Raw genomic sequence first — 20,919 nt, forward strand, 5'->3', positions numbered from 1 at the left:
GAAATGATCAAAAGCTCAGGGGAAGGAAAGTTTGGGATGGTTTCCAGGGATAGGTAGTGATCAACTTGGGGCGCAAGATAGAATACATTTGATAATGAATACAATGCTTCCAGACTGGTGTCTAATACTTTTACTTCCCAGCAGCATAATACCACTTTGGTCAGGTTGAACCAGTGCACAATTTTGCAGTTCCTTCAGAAAAAAATAATGAAAACAATTGGAATGACACAATCACATACAAAGGTGAGAAAATAATACTCTTGCCCAATCTTTCCCCACAAATGTCACTATCCTTGGTTCCTCTCCACACTGTGTATTTATTATAAGCCCTTAAAGCAAGGGATTTTGTTTCTCTGAGGTTTTTTGTTTTTTTTTGGTAGCACCAAATAGACACAGTGGCTAACAATAATTCTGAAACGTCATTGAAATATTTATTACATGTCAGAAATTTTCTGTATCCATACTTTTTTATCCATGTCCTTGGCTTGAAATATTCTTCATGAGAGTAAACTGGAACATAAGATTGACTTCTTACTCCATTTCTGCAATTGATAGTTTGTCGACCATACTATGTTACTAGTATCTTTTTGTTTACTACTTTACAATTTCAAATACTATTATATACAATGACTCATTTATTTTAATGACTCATTTATTTTAATGGATTGGTATCCCCCAAGAAAAGATAAAGGTTAGACACACCAGCTCTTGTGTTACACTGTGTGGGTTTGAGTCCCAATTTTCGTCTGCTAACTGTGTGACCTTGGACAAGTCACACATCTATGCTTTTCTTTTGTCTAAAAAATGGAACCTACTAGATTTGTTGAAGGGATACAATGAGATCGTCTACGAAAGTACTGACCATAGGGGAAACTAGTAAGAACTAAATAAGTATTAGTTATGAATAAATTATTAGTTATATACCTCACTGGGTTTTTGAGTGGTGTGTTTAGAAAAGCAAGCTCACATAAACATATGCACGGAGTCTTGCATGATTTCTGTGGGGTTAGGGATTTTATTTCTTTTACCAGCTGTGAAGAGGGACCCAATAGACAGAAAACTCTAGTTATTACCTAGTTATTAGTGTTGAGTTCCTCACAGTAAGCTCCACGAGGACACTATGCTGGTTTTATTTCCATTGTATTTCCAGAATTTAGCACATACTAGGTGCATGATAAATATTTGTTAAATGAATAAGTGCATAGAAAATTCTTAAGAACTATATGATTAATCTTTAGTTCAGGTGCATTCTCAGAATCAACTATGAAAGGAGAAGTGATCTTTTGAAAGCAGAATATTTAGAGATGGTGCCTCCAATTACTATGAACTCCTTAGGAAAAAAAGTTGTTAATAAATATCAAAGAGGTATTAATAATATTCTTGATGATGTGGTATTTCTTCTTTTATAAACAACAAAACCAGAATATTTCATAAAATTGATAAATGGAGTTCCATGTTTGGATCATCCCTGTCAGTAACTCAAGAAGCTTTCATTAAAAACTAGAAAGGGAGAGTTCTATTCATTGTAACAACTCTGAATCCCCAAACATTATCCCTTATCTAAATGTCCTCAAACCCTTTAAGCCTTTGAAGTAATTGATTCTGAATTAATATATCTTAAATGTATTTACGAAGAGTCAATTCTGGTTCTAACTATGAAATTCAGAAATTATGGTGCCAATTAATATAATATACCTCAGTGAAATGTTTCAGAATTTCGGAAGGCAAAATTCACTTATTTGCCTAAACACCTATTTAATCATTCTTTCATTCAACAAATATTGAGCTCCAAAGTGAGTATTGGGCCAGGCATTATGCTAAAGGCCAGGGTTACAGCAGTCTGCAAGGGGCCACCACCCTTTCTCTCATGGAGCTTATAGAGATGGACATGATAGGCAGGAATAGCCCATATTTGGGGAGACACTGCCTCTGTTGGCCTCCCTGCATCTCCGGAGCATTGATTATTACTTCATGAAGCTACCAAAAGCTGGTCTTCCTAACAAGCTATGTCTGCATGAGAAACACAAACTAGCTAAAAAGTGAGAATTTTGGGCATTATTCAAACATCCAAAAACATCCACAGATGTTTAAAAGAATGTAGACAAAATATTCCAACATCTTGGAGTCCTACTGGCACAGCTGAGTAAAATGAACTGTGATCAGTTTGATTGGTCACAATGGAAAACTGCATTTGTAAACCGGTATCATCCATTTCTAGCCAGGTTCTTCAGAGACAGCCTTGAATTTTTCAAAAGCCCCTGAATGCGAGATTTTGCATTTAGATCTTAGCATTGTCTTAAAAGACAGTGGTGGTCCACGGAACTAGGGAATTCCCTATTGATTACATAATGGAGGAAGCACAAAAGTCTGTCAGTCGTTCCAAAGTCAATTGTAATTTAAACTCATCTCCCTGCGGATGTTCTATTTCAAATGGCAACAGAATCAAAATGGAAACGTGCCTTTCAGTATTCTTTCACTGAGCTATTTATGTTCCAAGTATTTGCCTTCAAAATCAGCAGGAAAGACTTTAGAAAAATCTGGCCCCTAACCTGACCAAGGGAAGGATCTAAAATTCACCAGGATCACTGACGAATAGTCACAACATACTTTTCCCCTATCTTTTAATATCCAATTTGTCTCTGACAGTCAAGACTGAGCTTCATATAAGAGCAACCTGATATGTCTTTATCTTAATATGATTTTGAACACATCAGTGGCTCTAATGTGATTATGAATAATAGGCAGCAGTAGTATAACTTGTGCTAATTTTCCTCCCCTTTCCCTCTGGCTTCAGTGAACCTTAGAGAGCCACCCAGGGACCCCACTGTCTTCGCGATGCCTACTTCTGATGAAAACTTTTGGAGAAGGCTTACATTTAACAAATAGATTTTACTGAAGAAAACTGGCCACTGGATTGGTTATTAGTATGCAGAACCACTGCCACAGGTCGGTCCTAGATGCCTAAGTTGTGATAGCACGCCCCTTCACTTTGGCAAAGGACTTGGCATACATTTATTAACACTTAGCATTATGTAAAGGAAGCATAAAATGCAAAGATATCCAGAAAACGCAAATGTAAGGTATCTGCTCATTTCATAACTGCTTCTGTAACACAATGACAATATTTATATTGATGTGAAACTATAGGATACATTTAATATTGACCCAACATGTATGGCTAAATGAAAACATACTCACTTTAAGCTCCAAATTTATACAATGTCTTGAAATGTGTTGAAATGACCATTTTCTCATTACAAGTGTGCAATGATTTCCTTTAATGAGAATCTGTGGCATCACTGAATTGTTTTAGTATTTCTTTTTTAAATGATAACTAAAATATATGTTTCATTAAATTTTTCTTACAAAAATGAGAACTACCGCTTTCAAACTTAGTATCATGTAATATCCATTCATTCCCTTTAGTCATGTTTGACTCTCATGTAAACCTATTTTACATAACATTCAGGGTCCTCACCCTAGCCCTCCCCTCCCACCGCCCGCCCGCCCCACCCCCACCCTCCCATTCTCTAGTAAAAAATGATATGTTTTCAAGGATGAGAATCTGTTAACACAGCGGGACACTGTGAAGGTTGGGCACCTCCCAGTTTCCTTGTTTGTCCTCTGTTGGGTGACAGACTATGAAAAGTAGGCAGAACTTGGTATTGACAATAATACCACCTGACAGGGCAAAATAAAAATGCTCTGGGTAGTTTGATTGGTTTTATTTTGTTATCAAGAAAGCAGTTCTGAAATGGAGCTTCATAAATTTCTAATTTAGGGGACTATTTGCAATGTGAAATTTATTTATCTTGGGGAATCAATTTCCGTATTTGAGAAAAGAGAAATTCAAATATCTGCCTCTGTTTTAATGATCTCTCTAGAACGTTTCAACTGAACATTTATTCTTTTTCCAGGTACATTTGTGTGCTTAAGGTATTTAAGTGTCCAAATAATTATTGCTTCCTACTCATTTCAGAGAATAAAATTAGACTTATGTGCCTAGATTTACCATAGCCAAAAGTTATGATTTTTGTAAGTGGCTCCAACAGACCATTCTCCACTGCTACTTTCTGAAAGATGGTATCTCATTGCCTATTTACTTATGTGTAATGAAGTAGGTATCTTTCCCCTCTAGGAAAAACAACATCTTTTCATTCCCATTTTCAATATCACTGGTTTACATATGCCTAATATTAAGAGGAATAACACTTTTGATCTTAGGCTGCCAAAAATATCCCATTTATATTTGAGGAAACTGATCTAAACTGTATATGACATATAAATTTGTGCATATATGGATATATAGTTTAGTTTTATAAAGTCCTAAGATTTAAAATATCAAATAGACCTCCATGGCAGCACACTGGGGTAGGTAGAAAGAGTTTAGATTTCCCCAGAATTCATCAATCAAAAATATAAAACTTAACTAAAACATATCAAGAGCAGGGTTATATATAAATATCATATGAAGCTAGGTCCTTTGCTAGTGTTCTCTTACCAGATTTATAACACTTGGTAAGAGACCAAAGTTTGTAACAGATACACTCTGATAATATACATTTTGCAGAATAAATACACATTATATTATGTTCAAATTAATAATGATAGATATAAGCAATACTTAAATTTAAAAATTACAGTACTGGAATTCTCTATCCTTGCTTCTAGCGAACTAAAATTGCCCCACTCTGTTAATGCATAATAAAATTCATGGAAATGGAAAAAAAAAGGCCAACTGCTTCTAGAACCTGAATAGAGGATAAATACAGGATAACTTGCCATTTTCAAGAGGGGAATAGAGGTTGGATTTGCAGTGAACTAGGATTCTGTCAGACAATTTAGCAATGTGGGTGTGGAACAGGCTAGGGGGAGGGGCAACACGTCGGTTGCTTCTTAATGGCCACAACCTTGAATGGGTGCCATTTGAACTACAGCCTAATGAGGGATTTGTTAACCTCTGAAGAAGTGGTAGACCAGAGATTCTCTTAATCTTGGCCCTGATGATCTATCTGAAAGTCATGGACTTCATTCTTCTTCCACTGTTTCAGTCTGCAGCCTGGAAACCTTCTCCCTTTACTCCCGGAGAACTCCCAGAGCGGGGTGGAGGGTCTGTGTGTATGAAGAGCACATGAGCTGTGGGGACTCAGCCCCAGAGTGAGAAAGAGTCGAGTTGCCTCGGTAAAGAATATACACACCATGTGTTCACAGATTCTTGACAGGTATAATTATCGGTGTTGTTTTTCCCTTTTACTATGTGCTGGGGTTCTGAAGCATGGTTTCAAACTCGTGACTATCCGGTGTTTGATCCAGTTGCTTTTCTTCAAGGACCTGAAAAGGAGAGAAGAGTGGAGAGAAATCAGCGATTAGTATTCATGTGTCAACGACAATATGCTAAAAATACTGAAAGAGCACGTGCTATGTGCGAACAGCAAAAGGGCTATTTTGGGCGCTATCATTCATGCACAATCTTCCACGTATGAAAAATGAAGATGTTTGCAAAGGAAGTAATTATCAAATGAGGATGGAAAAGACACAGTCATTCCTGCAAATGAAATAAAGAACACCCATTTGGAAACATTTCAAACGTAAAACATTTCTTTCTCCCAATTCCAGATGACTCTATTTTTCTTCATGACAGCAAAGAACAGGTAATATTTCTAGTATGGCTCTGAGGGTGACTGTAGTGCTCTTGTTGAGGTACAAGCCAGCAAAAACTCTCTGTCATGGGCTGCAAGCACCAGCAACCCTTCTCTGAAGCAGATGCGAGGCCTATTTCTGCTGCTCCAAGGTCAGCCTGACACCAGGTAGAACACAGGAGGCCACTGTCCACGAGGTCTGATTTGGGGGAGCAGCCTCCCTTATCCGAGAACTGCCCTCTGTCACCATTATGGAGTCATTTCTTTCAGAGAGAACAATGGTTTTGCATCTTTGTTTTTAAAGCTGCAGACGTTTGTATTTCAGCAAATGCAGATGATATATACAAAACAGATTTTAACGAATTGTTCTGGTTGACCTGTAAGAAGGGGGGGGCTTGCAATCTGCCTGTTTGGCAGCAACACTGTCCAGCTGTCAGGCCCTTCAGAGATGCACCCCAAAGCCCTGCGGCCCTCTAAGACAGAGAGGAACTGAAAGCTGAGCCCAAGGCCACTTGTGCTCCTTCCCCTAACAACATACTACAGAAAAGCGTTATCTACCACTGACATTTTAACTACTACGTGACCACCAGTCCTACTATTGCTATTGAGTGCTCACTAATTACCACATATTTTGGTAAGTTTCACATACTTTTTTCTTATTTAATCTCCATAGCAGCCCATTTAACTCAGTCCCATACTGAATAACTTCCTACAGGTCCCTTAGCATCAAGTGACAAAGCCCTAGAGATTGAGTTTTTAATGCATTAATGTATTATAGCGTTACATGTCCCAAAGGAATGGGACTCAACAGGTGAATTTAGTGGGTCTTAGACCTCTTCATCTATCCGGAAGGGTGATAAACCAGCAGCTGAGAGAGCACCGGGCGTCTGAAATGTGGGTCACGGGAATGCCTGCTGGGAGAGGCCATCTGCACCGAATGTTCTTACTACTTCCCTCATTCGCATGATTTACAATTCAAGAGTTTAGAGATCTCTTAAATAAAAGCTTCTTCCATATCAGTGTAAATTTTATTGAACAATAAAACTGCTCTGTCAACTTTTAAATGAGTCTTTGAGGTAGGCAGAATAATGGACCACAGATACGTCCATGTCCTACGCCCCAGAACCGGTGAATATTTAGATTCCCTGGCAAAGGGAAATTAAAGTTGTAGATGGAAGTAAGGTTGCTCATCAGCTGAGGCCAAAACAGGGAGATTATCCTGGATTGTCCTGGTGGGCCCAGCGGAATTAAAAGGGGAAGAGGGAGGGCGAAGAGCCCAGCATGGGGATGAGATGGTGGGAGAGGTCACAGCCCTGCCGCACGAGGGCCCGACAGCCACTCCTGGCTGAGGAAGGAGAGTGGGGCTGTGAAGCAGGCAACGCGGGCAGCCCCAGAAGCTGGAGAAGGCAAGAAAATGAATGTTCCCCTGGAGCCTCCTAAGGCCCAGGGAGATGGCGTTGGACTTCTGTCTTACAGGAATGCAAGATAATAAATGTCTGTTCTTTTAAGACATTAAATGTGGGGTAAGTGCTAGGAGAGCCAGAGGAAACTAATTCAGCTGTGATGATGAAGTGCTCTGAAGCTTGGGGTAGTGTTTTGGAGGTAAGTGGCGAGGGTGAGCTGGGTATCTCCAACTCAGCGGCATGAGGGTGAATCCCTGGAGAGCTCACGTGAATGTGTCTGTGAGGAGGGATGGGGGACAGTAAGGGTGGGGGGCCACTGGAAAGGGTCAGAGGGGCACAGGTCAGGAGGTAGAGCCCGTGAACCCCGTGTTTCCAGGTGGGGGTCAAGGCCCTATCACTAAATCCAGCACAGATGTTAAAAAATCCCATAGGCTTCAGTTTCCTTCTTTAAAATGAGATGAAAAATAGTACCTAATACTCAGAGGATTATTATGAAGATTCAGGAATTTAATATATATGAAGCAAGTAGAGGAGTTCTTGGCACATTGTAATTGCTTCATAAATGTTATCCAGCATTATGGCTATTATCCCCCATCCAGTTTTCTGCTTGGTAACTCTGGAATCCTTGGACTCAGTTTTATCAGACATCCTCCGAGACATGGCCCTCTCAGTTCTGGCTGTGGTTCCCTGGATCAGATCGTCAGGACAGTGGCCATGGCAGCGGTAATGGAAAGTACAGAACAGTCAAGTAGTGGACACAGTAAGGGACACGGGGTCTGAAGGGCAGGAGGAAAAGGAAGGTCAGTGAGTGAAGAAGACAGTGGAGTTTTAGTTCTGGAGAGTTTAAAATTAAAAGTAGGCATAAGAGATGTTCTCCACATACTACCCGCATCCCACCTGTTTTCCATTTGTATTTACCATTTACCATTGGTAGTTACTTTATAATCTACACCATCTCAGAAAAAAAAAATTTCTAATTTAGAGAATAGAAATTATCATGTGATAAATAATAACATAATGTCTGACAAGTATTTTGCTTTACCTGGTCTTTGCTTGAGTTCTCAAACTTAAAAAAAAAAAAAGAACAGATATCTGTTCAAAGGAAGTATGTCAAATTTGCTTCAAATCTCTTCTCAAAAGCAACAATGGTGTGAGTTAGCAAGTGTAACAAATCCCATTTAATCCTTAAAAATCTAATTAATTAAGAGTTGAACAAAAGCTAATGTAGGTCTCTTTGACTGAATTCACCATAAAATCCATGAATGGCATGACTTGGTTGTATTTTGCTGGTGCTTGAAATGGTCAGTACAGTTCATCTCAAAGCAACACGATCATGTGTATTGTAAGTGCTGCCTTGCTGTAAGTATAAATAAGTATAAATTCTCCTTAAACAAAACTTTACCATATCCTGTGCAATAAAAATAGTTTATAAATGCTTGTTATTAAAAGGTTAGTCTTTGGTAATGAGACGGCAGGGGTTCTGAAAAGATTTAATGAAAACTGATGGAACAGAGAAATGGAATTGAGTAGTACTGTACGTGGCCTGGCAAATATCTACAGCCAAATTGTATACTTCCAAAGATGACCGAATGAGTGTAATATTGGAAGCTTTCAGTAAGATTCTGGAGTCTGAATGGCAACATGTTTCTTTTGGGACATTTCAGAACAATTTTACTATGGACCAGTGTGGTAAATTAGTAGTGAAGAGAACTGGTACAAGACTACATTATGAGAATAAAAGAAAGTAACAGTGTAAAGTGTCAACGTTTGACCTAAGAATAGTGGATTATTATGATTGGCAAAATGACTGTTGAGAGCATTCTGAAAGTGCAAACGTGGAGTATCTTTCCATTTGGAATGGATAAGCTAGAAGAAGGATATAGACAAAACGACTTGTCCCTGTGCATCCAGATCACTCCATCTCAACAATGTCACCCTCGTCCAACCTCCATCTCTCTTGCCTGGACAACTATTTAACAGCCTCCAAATCAGACTCTGTTTTCACTCTTTCCCTGCAATAATCTGTGTTCCCCACAGCAGCCACAGTTATCTTTTTTAACATATAAATTATTCCTTGTCACTCTCTTGCTTAAAATCCTTCAGTGGCTTGCACTGCAATGAAATCTCACTTCCCTGGGTGGTTTTAAAACCCTCAATTACCTCACTATCTTTTCACTCATTATTCCTTAACCTCCCTGGCTTCCTTTCTATTCCTCAAACATCAAACAGCTCATGCCTGCCTTAGAGCTACTGCACTGGTCATTTCCTCCTCTTTTTATGCTCATTTCCCGGCTTCTTCTTGTCCTCAGCTTAAATGTCATCCCCCTTGAGAAGGGTCTTCCCTGATCACCTAATGGAAAGTCATCACCAAGCCAGTCTCTATCAGAGCACCCTATTCTAACTCTGCAAAGTACTGGTCTCCATAGGATATTTTTCATTTACTTGTTAGTAACTATCTTCTCCAACAAAAACGTTATCACCGTGAGAGTAAGGACCTTACTTTATTTGTGCTGTTTCCATAGCCTATTGAACAAGTGCCTGGCCCATAGCAGTGCCAAATAAATATCTGTTGTTGAATAAATGTGGTTTTAAGAATGGAAGGTAATTTTAGATAAAGATGCGAATCTATGGTATATGCAGTAAAACTAGCAGGCTAAAAAAGAAAGATAGATTGTTGAACTCCCACGACTGTTTGAGGACAAATGCCAACATAATCTTTTTTACTTCTCCATGTACTTGTTTTTTGAGTGTCACAAAAAATAGAAAGTCTGTCATATCCAATGCCTCTGATTGTGCAAATAGCAATCTGATATGCAGAGAGTTAAAAACACCATTACCTATGTCGTTTTTCCAAGAATATTTGAGCTTCATTTCAAATACATGTTTGCAGACATCTTAGTGTAAAGGTACCTAATGATATTAACTGTCTCCTCTAAAGGATAGCAAGGAAAATTAGGTAACTGCAGAATATCTGATGTAAGCAAATGAACTATCTAGTAGAGTGAGAAGGAACATAATTCTATGCTACTTTTAAGTGTGGTTGTGAGGAATCCACTGATGCTATCACAGCTTCATATCATTCAGCTCAAAAATGGAGTTTCAGTGATACTTAAATTGGAGGGTTTTTCTGAGGATTAGGGATAACATGTGAGAAGGGCCTGGCACAGAGCACACACTTCAAAGATGGTGATTCTTACTCTTGACATTTTTTTCTTGAGTTTTCTTAAAAATACATAGCAAAACATTATTTAGCATTCTTTGTCATAAAATGGAATTGAGAAAAAAGGCGGGCGCATCTCAGACACATTTTAAGTGAACACCCACAGAGAATTTCAAAATCTCAGAACAAACACACTAGCAGGCTTCGACTTCATTCTTTTCAGGGGAGCAGTTTTCTAATAAACTGAATGGCTGTATTCTAAAGGGGATCTTCCCGGGATCAGCACAGTAGGGTTGTTTAGTTTCCACATTCTTCAAAGGCAACCTGCTGAGCGGCTGAGTGGGGGCAGCAATCCAGCCTACACTCTTGTCATCTAGCTATGTGCCTGAGGATCAGGGTTTGCACAGAGGCTGCATTTTGCTAATTTGTATAGTCATCCTATAGCTGTATATGCCCCCCCTAAGTATATTATTTTCCAAAATATCTTACATTTGCATGGAATATGGCTGAATGACATACAAAGTGAGCACCTACCCAGCTTACATTTTCTGAGATCAGTGTTTTTTATTTGTTTGATTTTGGTAGGGGGATTATTAAATCTAATGATGTTGTTCTAGCTAAGAAACTATATTAAAAAAACAACTTCCATATGTAAGGGACTACCCTGTATGGAAGAAGTGCTACTCGTCTTGCTTTATGTAAGGGGCTCCCACATTGGAAGTGAGACAGGGACCCACAGATGTAGTCAGAATAGAGTGAGGGCCTCTGGAGGGGGCAGGGCAGGATATTTGCAGTCAGAGCAATGTAACTACATGCAAGGAAACCCCCGTACTAAAACTCTATGTTAAACATTGAGCTCTAGAATCATTCTTCAGTGACATCAGTTAATGTTCCCCAGATAAAGAAGAGTAGCACATGTTTTATTATGCTAATCATTTGTAACCATGGGTAAGGTTCACTTTAGCATGCTAAAAGGCCCAGGCCTATGTGCTGTCTTTCCTCCTTCAGATTTGACAAGGTGATTTTGCAAACTGAGCAACTAACAGCATGCAGACCCAGCTGTAAACGGCATAGTAAAGAGCAGGAAGAATTCCATCTTGAAGATGAGATTGCATTTTAACACCCAGGAAGTTCAAGGGGCAAGATTCTTTAGCAAGTAGACAATACCTCAGCCCACCTTGGCGGCTTGGGCAGGCAACCTTTTGATATGCTCCCAGACCAAGGCGCCGGTGTCCCAGAGAGAAATCAAGGCAGGAAATTCCTTACAGTTAAGTTAATTTTTAATATTCAGGGACCACTTAACAAGTCCCCACCCCTAAGTTTTTTCATGTTCTCGAAAAATCCTCAACTGCCTATAAAACCCCCTAGACAACGCACCACTACGGACTCTCTTGTCCCCTCCTGGCGTGAGCCGGGAGCTCTGTCCTTTCACTTTATTTCTAAATAAAAGCCTGTACCTCACTCTCCTACCTTGACTCTTTGTGAAGCTCATTCTTCAGCTCCGCAAACAAGAACCCGGGCATCAGAAGGATGTGCTTCTCGCCTTGACTATAAAAGGGGCTCCCCCATTGGAAGAACGTACATCTCGCCTTGCGTATGTAAGGGGTTCCCCCATTGGAAAAACGCTCTCCTCGTATGTTAGGAGCTCTCATCCTCATTGGAGGAATGAGCTTTTTGTCTGTAAGGGGCTCCCCAGCTGGAGGACCGCGCTTCTCACCTATGACATGTGGTTTTGTTGTGTGTGTTGCTGCTGCTGCTGTTGCTGCTGCTGAATTAGCAACTGCTGCTGCTGCCGACGCCGGGCCGTCCGGAGCTTTTCAAATCGAGCCTCCATTTCTTCCAGGACCTTAGGGGTGTATCGGACCACCAGCTTGACGCTGTCCTTGGCAGCCTTGAGTAGTTCCACAGCTTTCTCATGGTGTTCCCCTTCCACGCTCTGAAAAAACAGAGACGTTCTTTAGAGGGGAGAGATTCCCTATTCTGTTCCCTGACGGAAGAATCTGAAATTAGCATCATATTAATATCCCAGGTTGAACTATCAACAAGACGCAGCCAACGGAATCTACTCTCATCTTCATCAGTGTTTATCTCATTCGTAATTGAACTCTACGCAGGTTAGGCTGTGCGAGGGAGCAGAATGGATTGAAAGGGGCCCCAAGTTAGAAGGGTGGGAAACAATGAAGACCCAAGATTGGGAATGGAATTTATAAATTTCTTCTGGAAGAGTAAATGCATTATCCAGCAAAATTTTGAAAAAAAAATAGTAATGAAGGGGAACTTTTCCTATCAGATATTAAAATTTGTTAAGAATCTATGATGATAAAAGTAATGTCTTACTATCATAAGAGAAAGTAGGACATAGAGAGTCCAGGAGCAGATCCACCATATGCAAAACTTTATTATCTAATAAATGTGGGATTTAACTCAAAGAGGAAAATGACTAATGATGTTGGAACAAATAAATGATACAAAATAATGTAGACTCCAATCTCATTGTCTATGCTAAATATAACAGATTGACTAAAAATTTAAATGTAAAGATAAAGCCATAAAACTAAAATAAAACTAGCTGAACATTCATTATCTTGAAATGGAAAAAGAATTCTTAAGTAAAAACACCAAGGGAAGAAAAATTACAAAGTCAGATTTACAAATTGTAAGTTTCTGTATCTCGAATACCATAGAAAGTTCAAATAACGAACCAGAAAAAAATATTTCCAATATACTACAGTCAATTTGTTAATAATCTTCAGATGAATCACTTTTACAAGAAAGATCTAATCAAAACGGGCAAGTGAACTCATAGACAAATAATAATTTTAAAAAACAAAATAAATTGTCAATACGCATATGAAAGGATGTTTAAACTCCTAGTAAATATAGATACAATATTATTTTAAAATGGTAAATATGTATTTTTAAATATGGCATGTTTACAAGGATGTAGGGAAATGGGACTCTCATATGCTGATAATAATTGATAAAAGCCAGTACATTTTTTATGGAAAGCACTGCTGTTATGCATTGGGTAAACCCTTTACAATGAATAGTTTTACTTTCAGAGAAATTTACTAAGGATATAATAAGATGTGCACACATACCTATAAGGTAGGTATGTTTCAAAAGAGTCTTGAACATCCTTGCATAGACAGTTGTTGGGGATACTACGTTTACTGTAAGTACTATCATACAAAGAGGCTTATTCTCCCAAACCTTCTAAAGATTCTCTAGCTTGAGATTAGGCAGAAGTAAAAGAGCAGTAAATTGTAATCTGACATTCTAGAAACCTGAAAAAAAAAGGAGACAATCTCCTTTCCTCTCAGCTGATCTCCAGGGCAGACAACACAACCCCTGTTTTATAGGATCAAAGTACAAAAGCTGTTCTGATTTGCTTTCTGGATAAAGCTCAGAGAAGAAATGTCTGTGTGATGTGACCAGTGGGGACGGGGGTAGGCTTAATAACTGCCATAACACCTAATGCTGGCACTGAAGTGGCAGAGGAGGCCACCCCAGATTGGCTGAGATTACATTTTCACAACCCAAGCAGAAGGGGGACTCAAATTGGGCATCGTATTGTGTTATAAAAAAAAAAATAAGTAAGTTGAATTTCAAGCACACTTCAGTTATCTTGAGATTCATAATTAGTACTATCATCCAGATTTGGAGACTAAAGAGACTGTGTTCTATTCTATTATTTGCTTCAGAAAGGTGGATGTGGACTGAAAAAAAACTGATTTGGCAAACACGCAGTCATCAGTGGCCTGGAAGAGCACTGCCTTCAATCATTTGTTGGACTACCAGGCAGATACTAAGGGTTTAAAATACGATCATGTGAGCCCAGTAGGCAACTTAGGTAACCACTCTTTCAAGTCTGGGCTAGACAGAGAAGGGTTATAAGCAGCTGCTGGGCAAGTGAATTTTTCTCTGTGGCTGAAGCCTAGGAAATAGGCTTGCTCATTTATTGATTCATTCTTTTAATTATATTCAATCATTGACTTGGCCACTCAACAAATATTTATTAAGCATTTATTCTACCAGTTATATTCTACTAAGTTCTTTGGAAGAACATGAAGGACAAGGGAAAACTGTGACAACTTACAGTACAAACCCTATTTTCAGTGTGCTTGTAATTTTCTTTGTAATGTGCCCCCATATGAATTGTTAGTATATGGAATTCCCCTTTCAAATGAAAACTGGGTGGTTTTGGTTGTTCATACTCTTCTGAAATTTCTTTTTTAATATTAAAACTCACATGTTTATATGTTTCAATGGCAATGGTTCACCCATTTTCTAGGCCAGATGATTAGTCTCTAATCTCTTTTTTTGGCTTTTGTTCTGTTTGCTTTCATCTAATAGAGCTAGAAATTCTAGGCCAGTCCTTAGGAGGCCCTTTATCCCAGTTTAGGCATGATGCCTGCAGTTTTAGAGTTGCCACGGGAGGGCTGTGGTACTACCACATGGAGCCATCAAGCTCTCAGCATAGGGATGAAGAGCAGAGAGAAGTACTGGCTGGTACGCCTCAGCCAGCCGCAGAGCCATCAGGGCCACCCTCTCCCACGCCCCAGCTCTGGTCTCCCCCATAGAGTTGGCAATTCATAAAAAGCAGACTCCATGGTCTTCGAGCCCAGAATTTCTGCCTTGATGCTCTGTCTCTGCCTTAGACAGTGGCTCAGATTCTTCCTGGCTCGCCCGAGGTGACCGGTCTCCAGACCTGACCCCGCCTTCCCCACTGGGACACGTGTAATGGCATCTGGGCTGAGCGCCATACTTCTCTTCTGCTTCCAAAAGCGCTTTGTTAAAACAATACAAATTATATAATTGAACATGATAATAGAAACTAGGAGGTAACTCTTAGAGATTTGAAGAAATGTTAAGCATGTTTGTAGAATGTATTATTCCAAACACTCCTTAACTTTGGTTTTTTAAAATTATTTTCAGACTGAACTGTTTTCTTAATGATTGTTCTGGATGGTTATTTTTTTCCCAGTGTCTTTGCCGACTTTATGAATGCTTTCGAGTGCATACGTTTGCCTCCTTAACCTACTGTTATATCTTTGGCACTCTTAGTCCCTCTGGACAACTCTTTAAAAGCTTAAGGGCAGTTTTCTCTCTTCCTTTCTTTCTCTTTTAGGTAAGAACAAAAAAGCAGAGCATCTTCCCGTGGAGGTCTCGTTCAATGCATAACAAGAGGCCAAATTACCTCCTCAGTCAGGGTAAACATATTGATGTGCAAACACTTGGTCATAGGCATTCCTAGAGGCCTGGCAGTTTACCATCTGTTTGTACTTTCGGCTTAGTCTATTTCTCACTCTTAAGGACGGTATGCCTTATTTCAAGCTCAGTATTTGAAACATGTTTTGAACTGTAAGAGTTTATCTGTAAATAAGCTATTTCTATCAAAGCTGTACATACAAGAAAAGTCCTCTCAATTCAGGAATTGGCCGCTATAACAACTAGCTCAGTATGAGCAGACACTGACTATCAACCTGCCACACCAGCTCCTCACATAGCATCAGAATTTGGCTCTTACGTGATTTGGGGAGACCTAGCCATGCTTCCAATTTTAAAGTGAAATCCCTTCCGGCACCCAAAACCTGAAATTCTATATTTTTAGATTTCATTCTCTTGCTTTAAGGGTTTTGTTGTACCTATTGCAATTTTAGGAATTCATTAGTAAGGATTAATTTAACAAGGCTTCCCTCCAGACATCTGGTAAAAGTTGTGTTTTATTTAGGTGAGGGATGGGGAAGAAGTAGTGGGATATACTAGGTACCCAGGAAATACTGAGACCCAAGAGAAGTGTGGTCCTGCAAGAGAAAAGATAAACATTACCTACCCTACAGTTGTGCCTAGTCTACACATGAGCATTCCCTGAAATGAGTTAAAATGCCCTATGAAGAATGGACATTTTATTTATGAAATAAAATGCCCATCCTGAAAATACTTCTGTCATTCTCCTGCTAAATCATTTAAAAATACACATAGAAACCAATATGAGGAGAATTCAAATCGTTTCATTACCATTTCCAAATGTTTAAAACAAGCTGATAGTATATCAGACTGATATAAAACCACAAGAACCGGATCTCCTATAATGTTAATATATAAAAGATATATTTTTATTCAGGAAGCTGGGGAGAAAAATAGCTCAGTCAATGACCAGATGCATACTTGTTTCATCAGCAATCTCATGCAACAGTAAACTCTAGGATGTTTTCAAGTTAGTTAATTTGATAGAAGTTTAGCAAATCAGTGGCTGGTAAATGGACCAGCTTTTAAACATGGCTGCATTCTGATCTCTCAATTGTTTTTCTATTATTTCCTAGTTGATTAAGAAATCTCCCCAACAAAAGAGAACTTTAGATTCCACTGCAGACACTAATTTGCTGATGACATGTGCTCTCTCCATTGAGACAGAGAAACTAGTTGTTAAATTTTGACCCTGGCTAGACCTCAGATGGAAGAAATGCCTGCCCTGGGAAGGAATCTTGTTATCTTTGTATAATCAGCTGCCAAGTAGTCCATGCCCAAGTCTTTATGCAGGACTTTCTCTGTGGGGATTACATGGAGACAGTCCTGACCCAATTTGCTGATAGATAAATGACTTAAACACTTTGTCAGATAACCAAGAACTGGCTATACCATTCAGCTATTCTAGGCATCTCTAGAGCCACGTTTATGTATACACTCCTAAGTGATACCAGTCATTCCTTTGGACTAAGAGCTAACAGATGTTGTCAGGGAATAAGTGATATTGAGGATATTCAATTATGATCCCTTAGTACAATTAACTAGCTCAGAAACTCATTATAAAAACGTTGTAGCTGTACAGACCTTTAGAAACAATCTCAGTTATATCCTTGGTTTTTTTTTCAGTCTAGTTAACATCTGTCACCATACACAGTTAAATTTTTTTTCTTGAGATGAAAACTTAAAATTTACTCTCCTAACAACTTTCAGCTGCAATACAGTATTATTAACAACAGTCACCATGCTGTACATTTCCACAATTTATTTATTTTACAATTGGAAAGTTGTACCTTTTGAGTACCATCAAAATCCACTAAGATTGTTTCTTGGGTGATGTTAAAAGGATAGGAACTAATGGCAAGGATAAGATCTGTCAGCTCCAAGCTCTAAAGGGCATGCATTGGCTAATGAAGGAGCAGTATGAGGCTTTGTTGAAGGGTGCACTTAATGGGTTAGGTTACGGTTCTCAACTTTGAAAAGGCCCAGTATAGCCAAAGACAGACACACTCCTTTTCCACAAAGGTAACAATGATTGACCATTGTGTTATTATGATAGTTTTGCTTTTAGTCCACTAAGGTGTTTTGATATTAGTTTACTTTAAGAGTGTCCATACATACATGTGTGTGTGTGTGTGTGTGTGTGTGTACTCTAACATTTATTGAGCACTGTTAAGTGCAAGGCACGGCTAGTTGATTTGTATGTATCATATCTAATTCTGATAACAACTCGGTAAGACAGGTAACGGAGAGCGAAAGAAGTTTATCTTAACTCCCCAGGTAGTAAAATGGAACAGATGAAATGACTGAAATCTGTTTCCACTAGGTTCTTACCTGCCAATCTATAACCTTAAACAAGGTAATAAAGAGGAAGTAACTATCATATGGACAGCTTGCCAAATTCATGGTGTTTTAGACCAGTCGTTTGTAAGCCAGGATGCAAAAAGATATCAACAGAGACACTTCAAAAAATATAGAGACCTATGCTGTGCCCCAGACTTGCCTTATGCAAATCCCCAGCAATGTGACCTAGGAATATGTGACTTTGTAAAACTCTGACACAGCCAGCCAGTCTGCCACTGCTGTCCACGTTAGTGTTTGGAGACACAGTGCTGTCGACTACAACTGACCCAAATAGTAAATGCCATCTTAAGGGTTTCTCTACTGTGTAACTCCAGGAAAGAGGGTTAGGGGAGAGAATCGTAATTTTGCTTGGTGTAGCTCTGTAGTCAGCACTTTTTGGTCATTAAAAGAAAAAAAAGCCTACACTGATTGGGTGTTTAATGACGAATGGAGTATCTCTGCACAAGCTTACAGTACATATCCAGAAAAAACCTCTATGACTCTTGGATATTTTCCTTCTCACAAATATGTTAATTTCCTGTTCTAAATGTATTCTCTTTGGCTGAAGAAAAGTGGCAAGTATATAAAAAGTATCACATTTATCCCTTGGAAAAAATATGCTAATGCCCTTCCACAGTACTTTGTTCCTGGCTAAATGCTAATATCTATTTCAGTGCACTGTAATTTATCAGTTTACAATCATTCTGCTGTCACTAGACTGTCCAAGGGCAGGATGAGTCTTATTTATCTGTATGCCCAGCGTCTATTGTGTGCTCAATACTCAGTCAATGAATAAACCACCTCCCCTCCTCTCTCTCCTCTGCATATATGCGTATATAGTTTTTTCTAATAGGCTAAGGAGCCAGGACTGCCACAATTTGAATCTGAGCTTCTTTGCTTATCAGATTGGTGAGCTCAGACAAGCTGCTTATTATCTCCAAGCCTTAATTTCCTCTGTGTAAAATGGGTATCGTAGAATATTTACTTAATAAGATCGCTGCTGGCATTAAATTTAATATATACAGAGCATGTGGAAGAGCATCTGACACTTAAAAAGGGTCCAACATATGTGAGCTGCTTGCTGAGCCATTTCCCCTATGATAATCTTGCTGCGGGGCTTCAGGTGCTTGAAGACAACAGCAAGAACAAAATAGAATTTGCCTTTGAGTAGGTAGAGATTTCCTTTGTCTTGTCTGGGAAGCAAGAGTTTACTAAATAAATGAACTGTGTATGGAGTTTGTTGAATGAATGGGTAAAACTACTTAGATAAATCAACTGCTTCTAATCACCACGAAGGAATTTAGAAGCATCATTTCCATACATACAATTGATATGCTAATTACAAAAGACTGTTATTTATTCATGAAAAACTGTTCCTCTCAGTCCCTCCTTGGTGTCATGCTTTGTTAAGGAAAGAAACAGGGAGCAGGAGATGAGCCTGATAGGAGCACGCATAATGTGAGTGCACTTGAGGGGAAAATCATCAAGTAACCCAACACTACAAAAGGGTAAGGAGGTTAACAGGAAGAAAAAAAAAAGTGGATATAATTACACATATTTTTATCCAGGGAGAGCAGTTATAAATATGAACCATGAAAGTGGAGTGTGCAGACGGCATTTGCAGCAGGCCCAGGGGTCAGAAAAACTAAAGGGAGCGAAAGATTTAGAAAAACAAAATCAGTGCCAGAGATCACAGATCTAACATTTGGTTGATCTCAGCCCACCTTTCAGATCTGGGGACTAAAACTGGAAACAAATGCAGCTACTACATCTCCTCTGTAACTCTGCCCAACCCTTAATGTTCTGGCACCAAAAGGAGGGACAAATTCTCGATGGTTGCTGGGATGAAGATAACACACACACACACACACACACACACACACACGCACACGTATAAATGCACAATAACTGCATATACACATACACACAATAAATACACACACACATGCACATACACACACAACCATCTTCAGGAGTACAAACATGAGTGTTAGACATCTGAGAACAGAACAAAGCTGTGTGGAAAATAGTCCTAGACCATGAGATCTTTAAATCTGTCTGTTAATTTTTGAGTGGTGGGTTTCATCCAGGAAGTCGAGATTCTGGCAAACGCTTCCCAGTCATGAATCACACTCGTCTGAGCTTCTAAAATGCATGCTTGCCTGCCTCACTCTCCCCAGCCGTGGCACTCAGTGACACCACCTCCAAGGAGCAGAGCCTCTTGCAAAGGCTCTTACAGAAATGCTGAAACCGCCAATTCTCAACCTTTGTAACCGAGTCAGGTTGGACATACAGAAGTGGTTGTGGAGATGTGATATCCACTTCCCCCACCCACATACCCACTGAGCACGACCTCCCCCACACTCACCACTATTATAGCTCCACTGAAACATGTAGATATATCTTAGTCACTAAAATTTGGTGGGACTCCTTAATCAAATTATCCAACCGACTGTTAGGACAGCCAGTGCAACAAGGTAGAAAGGCCAGGGCTCAGGAGGTGCAAATAGTAGACTGATCACTGATTAAGAATGTGAACTTTAGAAAACCATCCCTTGTCATTGTGCCTCAGTTCCCAGATGCAGACAGTCCCCGTTTTAGTGCTGCAAGTCCCAGGATAGACCTCAGTCCCGGGCAAATGGAGACAGCTGGTCACCCGCTATGATGCAGGATGATGTCACAAAGATCAAAGAGTGTATAGTAGTGCCTGGGACATGATATTTATTCCATAAATATGTATTTTTAATTTTTTAAAATCAGCAGCCCTTGTGGAATTTGAATTTGCAGTGGACATGAAGGAAGCAACTTCATCAAAGAAGGAGGGGTCCGCTGAGCACCAGAGGGGCAGCACAAGGAAGGGGAGTGAAGGAGAGACCCGAGTTATGAGAAAGGTTTGAAAGAAGGGGTTCACAGTTAAAAGAAAAGTTTGGAAGAGTAGGTCTGAGTGCACCAGCATCATTTTTGCTCACCCTGCAATTCTGCCAAGACCCTATGGGCAGACCTAGAGCCCTGGAGCATCATCTCGCTCTGCTGCTGCAGAATCCCAAGGACGTGGAGGCTGGCTTAAAACGGCAGGGCTGGTTTAGGAGGAGTGCCCAGATTCGGGCGCGGGCTTCTATGTTGATGA

The 20,919-nt window shown here is 39.6% G+C and overlaps 1 protein-coding gene across 2 annotated transcripts in view; it reads right to left on the reverse strand.

Annotated features, from left to right (window-relative positions):
* Positions 1–5,204: 5,204 nt before the first annotated feature.
* The window catches only part of LIN7A (lin-7 homolog A, crumbs cell polarity complex component), a 128,163-nt gene continuing 112,448 nt past the window's right edge, over positions 5,205–20,919 (reverse strand). For both annotated transcript variants that reach the window (XM_036912332.2, XM_036912333.2), the window contains 2 exons: positions 11,920–12,138; positions 5,205–5,331 (listed from right to left, as the gene is read on the reverse strand). In XM_036912332.2, the coding sequence (XP_036768227.2) occupies positions 11,920–12,138 (219 nt within the window). In that variant the 3' untranslated portion in view covers positions 5,205–5,331. The remainder of the gene's footprint in view (positions 5,332–11,919; positions 12,139–20,919) is intronic.

Source organism: Manis pentadactyla, chromosome 10 (assembly GCF_030020395.1).
Source record: "Manis pentadactyla isolate mManPen7 chromosome 10, mManPen7.hap1, whole genome shotgun sequence".
Taxonomy (NCBI): Eukaryota; Metazoa; Chordata; class Mammalia; order Pholidota; family Manidae; genus Manis; species Manis pentadactyla.